General features: G+C 47.6%; 1 protein-coding gene across 1 annotated transcript; it reads right to left on the reverse strand.

The window, feature by feature from the left end:
* Window positions 1–2,705: 2,705 nt before the first annotated feature.
* Frat2 (FRAT regulator of WNT signaling pathway 2) lies at window positions 2,706–3,584 on the reverse strand. Its single transcript, XM_051147131.1, has one exon. The coding sequence runs from the start codon at window positions 3,392–3,394 to the stop codon at window positions 2,708–2,710; it is 687 nt and encodes a 228-aa protein (XP_051003088.1). The 5' UTR covers window positions 3,395–3,584; the 3' UTR covers window positions 2,706–2,707.
* Between the last annotated feature and the right edge of the window lie 12,348 nt (window positions 3,585–15,932).

The raw sequence follows: 15,932 nt of genomic DNA on the forward strand, positions 1-15,932 counted from the left end.
AACCTGGGATCCTGTCTCTTTTTTTGTTTTGTTTTTCGAGACAGGGTTTCTCTGTGTAGCCTTGGCTGTCCTGGACTCACTGTGTAGATCAGCCAGGCTGTCCTCAACTCACAGTGATCCACCTACCTCTGCCTCCAGAGTGCTGGGATTAAAGGTGTGTGCCACCACGCCCAGCTGGGATCCTGTCTCAAAAGGAAAAAGAAACAGAGAGGTGATGGCTCAAGCCTTTAATACTAGCACCAGGGAAGGCACTCTGAGTTTGAGGACAGCCTGGTCTACAGTGTGCGTTCTAGGAGAGGAGAGAAAAAGACAGAAAGCAGTGAGGGCTCCTGCCCAGGGAATATGGGGCTAAGAGAACAAAGGGGTGTGTCAAGGGTTGCAATCTAAGGCCCAGTGTGGTGGCACATGGCTTTAATCCCAGCTCTTTGGAGGCAAAGGCAGGTGGATCTGAGTTCAAGGCCAGCCTGGTCTACAAAGCAAGTCCAGGGCAGCCAAGGATACATAGAGAAACCACCCTGTCTTGAAAAACAAAAACAGGGCTGGAGAGGTGGCTCAGTGGTTAAGAGCACTGCCTGTTCTTCCAAAGGACCCGGGTTCAATTCCCAGCACCCACATGGCAAGTCACAACTGTCTATAACTCCAAGATCTGACACCCTCACACCAAGGTACATAGATTACAGTTAAATAAAATATTTAAAAAACAAAAAAAAATTGCAATCTAATTTTACCCTTGCGTATCCCAAGCTATTTTACAACTACCAAGGAAATGGCTGAAAGAATCTTGGTTTTCTTTGGGTGCAGTGGCACAGGCCTTTAATCCTAGCAACCACTACCCTGGAGTCAGGCAGGGGGATAAAGCCAGCCTGTGTTTCTTTGTGACTACAGGTCAAGGCTGGGCAGTCTCAAAGAAAACAGGCTGCTGTCTTCATTTGTGCACTCCCATTCTCAGAAAAACACCCCCAAGAAAACCTTTCCCCTCCCTCCACAGTGACTCTGCCCTCAGGCTCCAAAAGCTTTCTTAGAATACCATCAAGGGTGAAGCCCGGCACCGGGGGATCTCTGAGTTCAAGGCCAGCTTGGCCTACAAAGCAAGTCCACGACAGACAGCCAAGGCCACAGAGAAAGGCTGTCTCAACACCAACAAAAAGGGGAGGACCTGCCAGAGTCACCAGACAGTCACTGGCTCCCATTGCATATATGAGCCCTCCACACTTGCAGGGTGGAGTGAGCACTCTGTAGTCCCAGCATGCAGGACATACAGAGAAGGGGATCTCCCTGCGCTTGAGGCAAGCCTGATCTATACACAGCTGAGTTCTAGGCCTACGAGAACCTGTCTCAAAATGAATGTCTGCGAAATAAAAAACCCAGAGGCACTCAAGCACCCATCTCCGAGAGTCAACTAAAACATGGCTCTGGCCCTCGCCCTCTAGTTACCCCAAGTATAGGCTTACCTTTTGGTGGCACCATCCCACCTTCCACCCCCTCCAATCAAAAAGCCGACCGGTTTTCCAAAACAAAACCAAATTTATTCAGCAGTCATTTTAATTATGAATCCTATAAATCAGGACCACCACAATTTCAGACACTCCGTTGCGAAGTGTACCTCAACAGCTACATCTGGAGGATGAACAAGCCATTGAATCTTAAAAAAAAAAAAAATAGCTACCTTAAAGTTTGGGGGTGGCACCTCAGAAAGGAGGCCCTCAAGTTTTACAAGGAGAAAAGCCAGTGGTTTCTCCACCTGGAGTCACGTTTTGAAAACTTACAGTCACCAAAAAATGGCAGGCGAGGAAGGAGAGGTCCCCTCCAACTCTACTGAGGGCCAAAACAGAGCAGAGAAGCGTGTCTACTGTTTCATCTACCCGCCCAATCCCCCTCCCCCACGATGGCAGGAAGGACAGGAGGTTGTTTGTGGCCGGTTCTGAGAAAGCTGGTGCCATGGCCAAGAGTGGCCTAGCAGGAGTTCTGGAAAGAGAAAAGCACGGAAAAAGCAAATAACTCTTACACGGCCCTGTTGGCCTGCAGCGGTGGCAAAACATACAGGTCCTCACTTGGATCAAGACAAAAACAAAACAAAACAAAAAACCCCACCATAGTTAAGTTTTCCCAAGAACCTTACAACATCCTACTCATTCTGACCTTGAGTCCCCGTTAGCAAGGTGAAGCCATTTAAACTCATCTCTCCTCCACTTTCGAGAATTCATCAACTGGGTCCCATCGACCACCTTCAAGGTAGGAGGAGAACGCAGGCCCTCCCAACTGCCAAGTTTTCACATTCTTCACCCCAGAATCAACAGAGCCCTGCAATTGTAGCACCAAATTCAGGAAACTTCTCCACTCAAAATAAAGAGACCGCGTATGCCTACTATTCGTTTTCAAGTATTGATAGAAAGCCCTCTCGATTCCTGGCCCTGCGAGCCGTATCTATAAACAATCCAACCAAACACACGATGCCCCCCACCCCAAAGGGCTTAGTCAGGTCCAAGTCAATCAAGTAGCTGCCACAGTTCTCCCGGTAGATCCCAGGTCCTCGGCTGGCGGTAGTACTGAGCAGTCGAGTTCGTTTTCTCTAACAGTCTCTCTCGGCCGGTAACTTTGTAGCTGTAGCCCACCACGGGGGGGACGGCGGCTTCAGTTCCCGACTGTCCCGGGGCAGGACACTTGGATCCGCGTATCGGCGTCCTCTTCCTCCTTCAGGGACCCCGGGTCAGAGCCAGGCGCCCGAGGGTTGCATGGTAACTGGATCTGGTCCGCTTCGGCCACTTCCGGACCCCGGGGCGCTCGCTGGGCTCGTGGCTGCGACCGCGGCGACCGCTCGCTGGAGCCTGCGCACCGCCTCCTTAATGAGGTTTCCCGAAAGCACGAGCTGCTGCAGGAGTCGGTGTGGGTCGTCCTCGCCCGCGCGCGATCCGTTTGGGGCCCATCGCCGCTGCTGGATTCGCCGGGATGCCACGGCACCCGGGAGCCACCCCCGCCTCCCGGGTCGAGAAAGCGTGCTGGCGCCGGCGGCGAGCTCCGCCACGCAGTAGGGCGCCGCCCGGCCCCGCACGCGCCCGCGCTCTCCCAACACGCAGCGCACGGCTCCCGGGGGCGCCGGGTCCCGGGCCTCCGCAAACGCTGCCGGCCGTAGCAGCCGCCTCGCTGGGACCCGGGCCGTGTCCGCCGGCAACGTCGCCAACACCCGTGGGGGCGGGGGGTCCGGGGCAGCACACGGCGAGGCCGGACCCTCGTGCGCCGCGTCCAGCTGCAGCGTCTCGCCGATCTGGGCGATGAGCTGGTCCACGTCCGCCGAGCCGCCCAGAGTCACCGACTGCTGCAGCAGGAGGAAGCTGTCGTCGTCCTCCTCCCCCTCCGCCTCGTCGCCGGCTTCCTCCTCCTCCCGCCCGCACGGCATGGCCCCCCGCCCGGGCCCCCGCGGCTGTGCGGGCGTCGCTGGCGGCTCGGGTGCCCGCGGGTTCGGCGGGCCGTGGCTGGGGCGGAAGCGGGGCGGAGGCCCGGGCCGGGTCGGGCCTGGGACGCGGAAGCCGGGACCACCGGGCAGTCGCACCGCGCGTCTCCGAGCCGCGGGAGCCGGAACGCAGCCGGCTCGGGTTGATTTGTAAACAATGGGTGACGTCGCCCGGCTCATACCACCGCGCTTGGTTGAGGGGGGGTAGGGACGTCCGCTAGAATACTTTGGGGCGCTGGACGACGCGCATCGTGCGGCACCGCGGCCCACACCCTCGCCCTAGTGCTAGCTTAAACCCCAGTGTGGAACTCCATGGTGTTGGTACCGCCTTCGTCGAGCCCACGTCCTAGGAGCGGTCGGGAGAGAGGTACACTAGGAGACTGCCACTTGGCTTCTCCCACTCGCGGACACACCCCCATCACACTCAGCCCCTCCTCCGCTGCGCTCGCTTCTTCCCCACGTGTCGGCAACGCCCGAGCCCGCCCGGCTCCACTCCGCACACCCGCACTGGCCCGCGGGAGGGGTGGCCCCAGGGGAGGGCGGCTCTGAACGGTGGGGGTAGGGGGAGGAGAAGGAACCGAGGCCGCTGGAGCTTGTGGTCTGAGTAACCGAGACTTCCTCCTGTCCCTGCCACTACTCGGAGCCACATCTTGGCAAGAGTTGACTTATTTGTAGTTTAAAGGAAAAAATTTCTCGTAACCATAGGATTCAAGCCAGATTAAAGGATTTTTATTCATTTTTAGCCTTTTATCTGTACATTATACAGCCACATACAAAAATCACTTTATTTTAAACCCCGCATTAAGTTATAAACACTTTTCCAGTGATTGCGCGCGCTTTGAAAACATTGTAAATGATTACGTAAATTTCCATAAGTGCTTGTAATTGTTTAAATTCCTTCAGCGTTTGCTGTTTCTCCGATTTCACTGTTGCACTGTGTGTGACTTACATTTTTTCTCAGAAAACTTTTCCAAGTTTATGATTCATTTTTCAGAGTACATTCCTAAGAGTGGAATTTTAGGTCAAAGCGTTTTTGAGTTTGGCTTTTGTTTGTTGTTTTTGTAAATACACGAAATACCTAGAACTGGGTGAACGTACTCTTCTCATTAATATGTGATGTATGTCATTCATTTGAAACCACTAGATTTTAGTATTACTGAAAACCTTGGCCAGGAGCTGGGAGTGGTGGCCCATGCCTTTAATCCCAGCACTTGGTAGGCAGAGGCAGGCGAATCGCTGTGAGTTCGAGCCCATCCTGACCTACAAAGTGAGTCTAGGACAGCCAAGGCTGCACAGAGAAACCCTGTCTCGAAAAACCAAAAAAGGAAAAAATATATATATATATTTTGGGTGTGTGGCCAGGCAGTAGGGGCGCACACCTGTAATTCCAGCACTCGGGAGGCGGAGGCAGAGGCAGGCGGATCGCTTTGAGTTTGAGGCCAGCCTGGTCTACAAAGTGAGTCCAGGACAGCCAGAGACCATGTCTCAAAAAAACCAAAAAAACAAAAAGAAAAAGAAAAAAAAGAAGCATAAGTGAGCAGAGAAGAGGGAAGGGCACCCCTGAGAGAGAGACAGAGACAGCAAGAGAGGAAGAGGAAGAAAGAAGAGAGGGGCAAGAGAGAGACAGGTGTGTTTGCCCTTTTATATTCTGGGCAACTAGCATACATAGTGGGGGGCAGATGATGTCATCATTTGCAAGGCAGTATGCTAAAGTCCTCCTCAAGCTAGTAAAACAACAAGTTTATTGTTTTTCAAGACAGGCTTGAGCTGGATAGGTGGCTCAGAGGTCAACAGCACTGACTGCTCTTCCAGAGGTCCTGAGTTCAATTCTCAGCAACCACATGGTGGCTCACAACCATCTATAATGAGATCTGATGCCCTTTTCGGTCATGCAGGTGTACATGCTGGCAGATAGAGCACTGTATGCATAATAATAAATATTTTTTACAAAGACAGTTTCTCTGTATAGTCCTGGCTGTCCTAGAACTCACCTTATAGACCAGACTGGCCTTGAACTTAGAGATCCCCCTGCTTCTGCCTCACAAGTGCTAAAATTAAATAAAGGCGTGTGCCACCTCAGCCCAGCTTCCTTTAAGACTTCTAACAATGCTAGAACTAGTCTCCTGCCTCCAAAAGGTTATCAAAAAGTTCTATTTTTCTTTCTTTCTAATGCCTTATTGCTGTTATTGGAGTTTTTTGTTTCTCAAGTCCATCTAGAGTTGGTCTTGTTTGTTGTTGTTTTTTGTTTGTTTGTTTTTTCTTTTGTTTTGTTTTTGGTCTTTGGCTCAGGGAGATGAGATGCAATTAATTTCTTCTTTGTGCCCTTCAGTTTGCCAACCAGAGCTCTAATTCCTGGGTGAGAGACAGGAGTGTGGGTTGGGCACACAGAGACCCATCCTGAGTTCCCAGGTGCTGGGAACTGTGGTTGTGAGAAATGGGTGGGGCCGGGAAGATTCTGAGCAGTCTCCTGGGAGTCAAAAGAGCTCTAAACAGGTTGTACAAAGACCTAGATTCAGTCTCATCCCCACTATGAGCTGGGTGTGGGACTCCGGACAAATCAGTTTACAAGTGTTTTCACTTGTAAAACTGGGGGGTGGGGGAAGGGAGAATCTCTGCCCTGCCTCCTTTGGAGATTGTTTTTAGGATCAAATGGGAAGATGGGAGCAGGCTTTGTGTCAAGCATTACACAAATGTACTGTGGGATTAGACCCAGTAGTTTACTGACAGCCTCTGGGCTCTCTTCCAGCAATTCCCTAGGGGAAAGAGCTAATATCTTAATAATAAAGGTTGTTCCTTTTGCCCACTAAGTAAAGTAGACCCTGAAGGCAATACTTCCTAGGACTGGGCTGGCCCTTAGAATTCTGCTTCCTGTGGATTTTGCCCTGGGATTGTTCATGGCCTACCAGAAAGCACTCAGGGGCTCCCAAATTTCAAGGTGCGTCACAACTACAGCTGGTTCTGCAGGTTTAGGTGAGGGCACCTTTCTTAGCAGGCAGCTCCCTCCTCCGTCTCCGAGTCTCTTCATACACTTGACTGTTGAAGACTGACTGGAAGCCATTCTCCCCGGAGAGACAGCCTTGTTTTCATTCTGATGGTACTTACTGGAGAATCTCAAGGAGAATGAAAATTAGGAGAGGGCTTATGGATTTCAGCAGAGTTAAAATGGCAATTTCCCCCCCTCCAGTCTGTAAGATGATGTCTGGCTGTAAGTAGAGAAAAGCAGTTTTATGCTCCATTGACTTTAAACATTAATGGGTCTGGCAAAGCTATTGTTTCTACCCCAGCATCCTTGGAAGTTGTTTTGTCTTCCTGTCAGAGTAATTCCACTAGTGTTCTTACTACTGTAGGAAATGGAACTGTGAGACGGCATTAAAAAAAAAAAAAAGAAAGAAAAAAAGAAAGAAATGCCCTTCTCTTTGTAACGTTGCTTTTGTGTGCAGATTGCTGTGTAAATATTCCTGGATGTGGACATTAGATGTTCATCACAGAGATGCCTTCAGGAGCCCTGCTCCATTTTCTTGGGGCACTTTCTTGGGAGAGCTCAGAAAGAAGTGCTGCGCTGGGCCAGTGGGAGGTGGAGAGGAATGCCTTGCAATAGGAAGCAAGATACAAGATGTGAGAGAGGCCCCGATGCAATTAAAAGTAATGAGAAGGTATCAAGAAAGGAAGCAATGAGAGCCATGCGCCTGGCACACTGGCGGCCAGCCTGGGAAGAGACATTGCAAGCATTCAGTAATACCCTGTGGGGCACACCGGACTCAGGGCCTTCAGCATTTATTCAGACCTCATTTTAACATACCTGCCTTCAGAGACACCAGATAGGGTAATGGGGAATCCCATTGGGTGGGGTCACTTCTCGTGTGTGTGTGTGTGTGTGTGTGTGTGTGTGTGTGTGTGTGTGTGCAGGCACACGCGCGCCTCTAGTCTGTAAAATAGGGGTTGCCCTGGACTGCCAAGATAATACAGAGAAACCCTGTCTCAAACACTTTAAAAAAAAAAAAAAAAAAAAAAAGGGTATGCTATATTCTAGAAGGTTTATGGGGCAGTTTTAGAGTAGCTATATTCTAGGGAGCAGAAATACTTTTAGGCATGTTGAAATGCCAAAAGGTGGGACTGAAGAGATGGTTCAGTGGTTGAGAGCACTTGCTGCTCTTTCACAGGTCTTGAGTTCAATTCCAAGCAATCACCTGGTGACTCACAACAAACTGGTACCCTCTTCTGATGTGCATGAGGACAGTGTACTGATATAGATAAAATAAATAAGTTTTTTGTTTTTCAAGACAGGGTTTCTCTGTATAACCTTGGATGTCCTGGACTTGCTTTGTAGTCCAACCAGGCTGGCCTCACACTCAAGTGCTGGGATTGAAGGCCTGAGCCACCATGCCTGGCTAATACATCTTAACAAAAAGAAAAGAAATGCCAAAGGCAGTTCAGCGGTGAGGCCCATCGGTAGGTGAATGGATAAAAAATTGTGATTAAGTGCTGCAACTCTGTTCCATCATAGAAAAAGAATGTGGTTACAGAGCAGGGCGTGGTGGCGCACGCCTTTAATCCCAGAATTTGGGAGGCAGAGGTGGGCGGATCGCTGTGAGTTCGAGGCCAGCCTGGTCTACAAAGTGAGTCCAGGACAGCCAAGGCTAACACAGAGAGACCCTGTCTCGAGAAAAAAAAAAAAAAAAAAAAAAGAATGTGGTTACAGATGCAATCCAGAGCCCATTCTTTTGAACAAAAAAGGCATGTTACTGATTGAGTTAAAAGAGAATTAAAGGCGTTTGGGGCTGGCTCAGTAGGTAAAGTGCTTGCCTGTGCAAGCATTAAGGACCTGAGTTCTCAGATCCCCTCCAACCACTGAAAAAGTTAAGCACACCACACACACCCTAAGTGGGAAGGCAGATCAATCAACCTAACCAACCAATCAGTGAGCTCCAGGATCACTGAGTGATCCTGTCTTTAAAAAATAAGGTGAAACCGGGCGTGGTGGCACACGCCTTTAATCCCAGCACTCGGGAGGCAGAGGCAGGTGGATTGCTATGAGTTTGAGGCCAGCCTGGTCTACAAAGTGAGTCTAGGACAGCCAGGGCTACACAGAGAAACCTTGTCTTGAATAACAAAAAACAAAAAGAAAATGCCATCCAAAGGCCAGTGTGATGGCTCAGCAAGTGAGAGTGCTTTGCGGCCACGCCTGACAACCCAAGTTTAATCCCCAGAGCCCAGATGATCGAAGAAGAGAAAGAACTCTGACATCCACTCATGTGCTATGGTCCGCTCACACACAAATAAATGGAGCTGGAGAAATGGCTCAGTATAAGACCACTGGCTGTGCTTCCAGAGGACCCTGGTTCAATCCCCAGCACCCACAAGGCAGCTCAAAATTGTCTGTCACTACAGTCTCGGGGAATCTGATGCCATATTCTGGCCTCCAAGAGCATTAGCAGGCACACATGTGATGCACATACATACATGCAAGCAAAACATTCATACACATAAAACAAAATTAAATATATAAGACAGAAAATAACAACAGCTGGCAAGAACGCGGTAGAGAACGGGAACCCTCACCCATCCCTAGAAGGCACGAGAGATGATGCCATTGCTTTTGGAAACACTTGGGAAGAAACAGTCTCTCTGCTGCTACAGACTTCCCAGATGACCTAGTGAGGCTACTCTCAGGACTCCACTCAAAGAAACTGACAGACAGGCACCTGAATGTTCACAGCAGCATTAGTCATAGCTTTGAAACTGTAAACAATCCAAATGTCCTTCAAATGGTGAGTGGATAAACAAAATGTGTGTGGGTCCATACAATGGAGTATTATTCAGCAATGAGAGAAAATAAACTGCCAGCCAGGTGTGGTAATGCAAGCCTGTCATCTTAGCATTTGGGAGGCTGAAATAGAGGGATTGGCTTGAGGTTAGCCCAGGCTACATAGTAATCATTTGTTTAAAACAAAACAAAACAAAACAAAACAGGTGAGGGGCCTGAAGAGATGGCTTAGAGGTTAAGAGGCTGCTCTTCCAAAGGTCCTGAGTTCAATTCCCAGCACCCACATGGTGGCTCACAACCATCTATAATAGATCTGGTTCCCTTTTCTGTCATGCAAGGTTACATGCAGGCAGAGCATTGTATATGTAATAAAGAAATAAATATCTACTTTAAAAAAAAAATGTGAGAAGCTGGCCAGGGTAGGACACTCCTATAAACCCCAGCACTCAGGGAGGCAGAGGCAGATGGTCTACAATGGAAGTCCAGGACAGCCAAGTTACACAGAGAAACCCTGTCTCAAAAACTAAAAAACCGAAAAACAACAAAGCAACTCAACAATAACAACAACAAAAATTTAAGTCTTGTTTAAAGGGAATCCAATGCTTCAATAAAGAGTTGGTATGTTCCATTTGTAAGCATCTATTCCTAAGCCTGGTTAAGCACACAGCTAGTTTGAACTAAGATAACCCATCACATTGAAACATAAACTGAGGCTGGAGAGATAGCTCAGTGGTTGAGAGAGCACTGGCTGCTTTTCCAGAAGACCTGGGTTCAATTCCCAGCACTTACATGGCAGTTCCAGGGGATCCAAGACCCTCACACAGACACTTATGCAGGCAAAGCACTAATGCACATACAATAAAAATGTTATTTTAAAATAAATAAATAGTTGGGAATGGTGGTACATGCCTTAAATCCCAGAATTGGGAGGCAGAGGCAGGTGGATCGCTGTGAGTTCAAGGCCAGCCTGGTATACAAAGAGAGTTCCAGGATAGCCAAAGCTACACACAGAAACCCTATCTCGAAAAGAAAAGAAAAAATAAGTATGAAGTGAACTTCATAGACTGTCAAAATATACGAATTTATAACATGTTATCCTAAATATTGTAGATCAGGTTAAATAACATTTTTAAATGGTTCACCTCCCTTTTGTTTATATATATATTTAACTTTTTTTTTTTTTTTTTTTTTTTTTTTTTTTTTTTTGGTGTTTCAAGACAGGGTTTCTCTGTGTAGCCATGGCTGTCCTGGACTTGCTTTGTAGACCAGGCTGGCCTCGAAATCACATCAATCTGCCTGCCTCTGTCTCCTCGAGTGCTGGTATTACAGGTATGCGCCACTGTACCCACCTTCACACACAGAATTAAAAAGAAAATAATGGGGGAAAAAAAAGAAAAAAGAAAAGAATGAATGAATGGGGCCCGGAGAGCTGGCTTATAGCAGTTAAGAGCACTGGCTGCTCTTGCAGAAAACCAGGGTTCCATTCCCAGCACCCACATGGTGGCTAACAACCATCTGTAATTCTAGTTCCGGGGGATCTTATGTCTTCTTCTGACCTCTGTGGGCACCAATCACACACTTGGTGCACATACATCTATGCAGGCAGAACACTAAAAAGTGTTACTTCCACTCCCAACAGTCTGGGGAGAAAACAAAAAAAACCCAGGACCCTATGTCTTCTAGGCAAGCTTTTGTTTAACTGCTTAATTCTATTACTCTTAGAAGTTTAGCCTGAACTGCTAAATTAACAGAACTTCCTGCAATCTTCCTTTTTTTGTTGTTGTTTTTTTTTGTTTCTGTTTTTGTTTTTCAAAACAGGGTTTCTTGGTGTAGCCTTGGTTGCTCTGAACTCACTCTGTAGACCAGTCCGGCCTGGAATTCACAGGGATCTCCCTGCCTCTGCCTCCTGAGTGCTGGGATCAAAGGTGTGCGCCACCACGCCCGGCCTCTCTACAGCCTTCTATAGCCCATCTGTCTAATCTCTAGCAAATTCCTGATAACGTTTCCTTCAAATGTGACCTTTGTTTAGCCTCCAGGGAACCATGTACACATGGCTGATTTCTCGCTCGCTTTTTAAATACAAAGATTTGTTTATTTATTTGTTTGGTGTCTTGGTTCTTTGGGACAGGGTTTCTCTGCATAGGTCTAGTAGCTCTGGAACTTGATTTGTAGACCAGGCTGGCCTCAGTCTCAGAGATCCTACTGCCTCTGCCTCCCAAGTGCTGGGATTAAAGGTGTGCCCTGCCACACCCAGTTTATATTTATTATTTTTGTTTTTTGTTTTTGTAGACAAGGTTTCTCTGTATAAAAGCCCTGGCTGTCCTGGAACTGGCTTTGTAAGCCAAGCTAGCCTCAGATCTGCCTGCCTCTGCTGGCAATAAAGGTGTGTATCACCATGTCTACTCAGCATTATAATTATTACTTTTAACGTGTATATGTCTGTCCTCAGATGCCAGAGATGTTAAATCCCCTGCAGTTGGAGTTACAGGAGGCTGTAAACTGCTCAATGTGGGTGCTGAAAACTAAACTGGGATCCTTTAAAAGAAGAGAGCATACTCTTGTTTGCTGAGCCATCTCTCCAGGGCCCTGGTTGGCTTTTTTTTTTTTTGGTTTTTCGAGACAAGGTTTCTCTGTGTAGCCTTGGCCGTCCTGGACTCACTTTGTAGACCAGGCTGGCCTCGAACTCACAGCAATCCGCCTGCCTCTGCCTCCTGAGTGCTGGGATTAAAGGCGTGCACCACCATGCCCGGCCTGGTTGGCTTTTTGTTTTTGTTTTTCTGTCTCACTGATTATTCTTCGTCTAGTTCTCATTTTGGGACACCCCCAACCTCAAACCTTAAAGGTGATCTCTGTCTGTCTGTCTGTCTGTCTGTCTCTCTTTCTCTCTCTCACATATATATATTGCTCAGCTGTTGATATTCCAATCTTTCTCTCTCCAGCCCCCACCCTGATAACTCCTCTCCTATTTGTGAGTTTCCAGACTTATGCACCGGCAGTTGCTGGTGGCAGTTCTTACAGGATTCCTGCAACTTTAATTGGGAGCAGGTACTCAAGACACTGTCCTGATCATTCGTTATTGTTTTTTGAGAGACCATTGGCCAGCCCTTGGGAGAAAAGGCAGGCAGTTCTCTGAGTTTGAGGCCAGCCAGGACTACATAGAGAAACACCATCAGCTGTTGTGAGGATGATGGCCTCGGATGGGGCTAGAAGATGGGCTGGTGAGATGGCACTCCCCAGAAGTGGTCCCTCCTCCTTCTTTGCTCTCTTGCTTGGGCCACACTGTAAATCTAGTAACTCAAACTTTGCTTCAAGGGGTCATGTGCTATTCTTCAGTCTGGATCATTCCTTCTCCCCAACTTTACCTGTAGCTACATGACCCCAAAGTGGAATAAGTATTCCCCAACATACCTATATCCCAACATATACTGTGAGGAAAACACTGAGTCTGAGGGCAAAATGAACTTGGAGATAGGTTGACTATTTGCTACCCTTAGGCTTAGACACCTGGGACGTTTGGACAGGAAGCCCTCTCACCCTTCAGGTGTTAGCCAGTGGGCCTGCCTGCTACAGCCCTCAAAATGTTCCTGCTGCCTTCCAAGGCACTCACCAATCATGTTTCATAAACTTACTTTACACATATGGGTGTTTTGGCTGCATATATGTTTGTGCACAATGCTGGTACCTGTTGCCCTGAGAGGCCAGAAGGCAGCTGGCATTACAGATGGCTGTGGGTTGCCATGTGGATGCTGGGAATCACACACTAGTTCTCTGGAAAAGCAGCCAGAGAAACATCTCCATGCCTCATTTCTTTCTCTTTTATGGGACTGGAAAGATGGCTCAGAGGTTAAGAACAGTGGCTGTTTTCCCAAAGGTCCTGCGTTCAATTGCCAGCAACCACATGATGACTCATAACCATCTATAGTGAGATATGGTGCCCTCTTCTGGCGTGTAGGCACACATGCAGACAGAACATTGTATAAACAATAAATAAATAAATCTTTTAGAAAATGTATGTGTATGAGAGTGTTTTCCCTGCTCTGTGCACCATGAGCATGCCAGGCCATAAGTGGGTGTTGGATACCAATGAACTAGAGTTATGGATGGTGTGAGGCACCATGTGGATGCTGGGATTGAACCTAGGTCCTCTCCATGACCAACAAGTGTTCTAAAGTACTGAACCATTTCTCCAGCCCCTTTCATTGGTTTTTGATCTGCCTCTAACTCAACTTTATTATTATTATTATTTTAAAGATGTATTTATTAGCGAGTCCAGGACAGCCTGAGTTACACAGAGAAACCCTATCTCAAAAAACAAAAACAAAGAGACTTGATACCCTATGAGCATATACAAGGGGAAGAGGTTCCTCTCAGTCACAGTCATAGGGGAGGGGAGTAAGGGGAAAATGGGAGGGAGGGAGGGAGGGAGGAATGGGAGGATATAAGGGATGGGATAACAATTGAGATGTAATATGAATGAATTAATAAAACATATTAAAAAAGAAAACCAAAAACAAACAAAAGATGTATGTATGTATTCGGGTGTTTTGTATGCATGTATTATGAACACCACAAGAGGGCAGCAGAGCATCAGATCCTATGGGACTACAGTTATAGATGGTTTCGAGCTACCATGTGGTTCCTAGGAATTGAACTCAGGACCTCTGATAAAACAACCTGTGCTGAGCCATCTCTCCAGGCCCCACCTTCTTCTTTTATTTATTTATTTTTTATTTTTATTTATTTTATTTTACTTATTTATTTTGGCCCCACCTTCTTAACTTTGTGACAGCAAGGATCCTAGCACTAGGTCCATTGCCTCCAAATTTTTCTTGGAAGTGCTTCACTCAGGATGAGTGCAGGAAGTGTGTATAAAAGTAGGGGAGAAAAAACAAGGAATGTGAAAGAAGAAAATGATGTGAAGATAAGAGTTGCAGGTCTGCCTCCTGGAAGGTAGAAAGGAAACTCAGGCCTGCCCTTCATCTCAGTCAGCTCTGACTCTGCTCCACCCTGCCTTACCTAGACTAGTTCTGTAACTGGTTCATGTCCCAAGGATGCATTTGGAGAGTAATGAGTCCCCAAAATAACTATGGCAACCTTACATGGCATTTGCAAATGCACAGCCAAACCTCTTGGTGTTACCATATTCTCCCCAGGGCTCAGTGTAGCAGGTTGTGGGGCATGTACTTGAACTTCCCAGGCCTGGCCACATAACTACTTGAACCACAAGTCCACCAGACTTTGGTGGGGGAGAATAGCATTTGGGAAGGGTGGAGGTGAGGTAAACTGAGGTGGGAATCACAAACCACAGGTATAAAGCAACTGGCAGCCGGGCGTGGTGGCGCACGCCTTTAATCCCAGCACTCGGGAGGCAGAGGCAGGCGGATCACTGTGAGTTCGAGGCCAGCCTGGTCTACAAAGTGAGCCCAGGATGGCCATGGCTACACCGAGAAACCCTGTCTCGAAAAAACCAAAAAAAAAAAAAAAAAAAAAAAAAAAAAAATAAAGCAACTGGCTATAGTAGGTATCACAGAGATGGAGGGTGCGTGTGAATGCCTAAGGCAAATGTCCACATAGGGTTATTGTGTAATTCAAATGCTGATTTCTGTATCCCCCATATCTAGTTGTAAGCCCTGTTCCGAGAATCTCCTGTCTCAATGTTATATAAACTCTGCTTCCCTTGTATGCCAACGAAGCTGCTTACAACCAATTGCTGAGCAGGGGAGAGAAAAGGGCTGGACTTCCTGCCAGCCAGGGGAGGAGGAGTTAGAGGAGGAAGTAAGGGGATTCAGCGAAAGGCAAAAGTGGAAGAGAGCTGAAGATGATTCATCTGGAGCATAGAAAGAACTAAAAAGTGAGGAGCTTGGGGATTGTGGCAAAGATGGAGTCAGGATAATATAGAGGGTTAAGAACAGACTTAAACTACTCAAGATTGTGTTGTAAAGCCTTATAAACAAATATAAAAAGTCTCAATTATTTGTGTGATAGCCAGAGTTAAAATATAAACTAAGAGCTGGACATGGTGGTGGACACCTTTAATCCCAGCACTTGGGAGGCACAGGCAGGCGATAGCTGTAAATTCGAGGCCAGCCTGGTCTACAAAGTGAGTTCAGGACAGCCAAGGCTAACACAGAGAGACCTTGTCTCGAAAACCAAAAAAGAATAAACAAACAAACAAAGAGGCCAGGCATGGTGGCACATGCCTGTAATCCCAGCACTCAGGAGGCAAAGGCGGGTGGATCTCTGTGAGTTCCAGGCCAGCCTAGTCTACAAAGTGAGTCCAGGACAGCCATGGCTACACAAGATGCCCTAGATTGAAAACAAAAGGAAAAAAAAAAAAGTAAACTAAGAGAAACAAACATAGTTTTATAAATATAATCCCAAAGGGTAAAAGCCACAGCAGTCTGGGCTATAACTGCTGATACTCCTTCCCCAGTCCCCACACAGGAGTTTCAGATCCAGACACAGGATCAGGTGTATGGTTGTGCTTGTCTGGCTCTGGGTGAAGTGCTAGGTACGGGAACACATGTGGCCCATGTGACAGTCCTTATTTTGGCAGGGACTGTCTTCAGAGTACTAGATGTCAGAGTTTCCACTTGATTACTACAGTGTATGCTCTGGGTGTGCCCTGCTTCCTTGTAAGAAGCAGAACGTGCAGCTGGATGATTAAGAGGGCAGGGGTAGATAAGAATTATTGTGCAATGATGCAATCAATGCACATGC

The sequence above is a fragment of the Acomys russatus genome, chromosome 5 (genome assembly GCF_903995435.1).
Source record: "Acomys russatus chromosome 5, mAcoRus1.1, whole genome shotgun sequence".
Taxonomy (NCBI): domain Eukaryota; kingdom Metazoa; phylum Chordata; class Mammalia; order Rodentia; family Muridae; genus Acomys; species Acomys russatus.

Coding starts and splice junctions, on each gene's coding strand:
- Frat2 (XM_051147131.1), bottom strand. CDS start 3,394: ATGCCGTGCGGGCGGGAGGAGGAGGAAGCCGGCGACGAGGCGGAGGGG.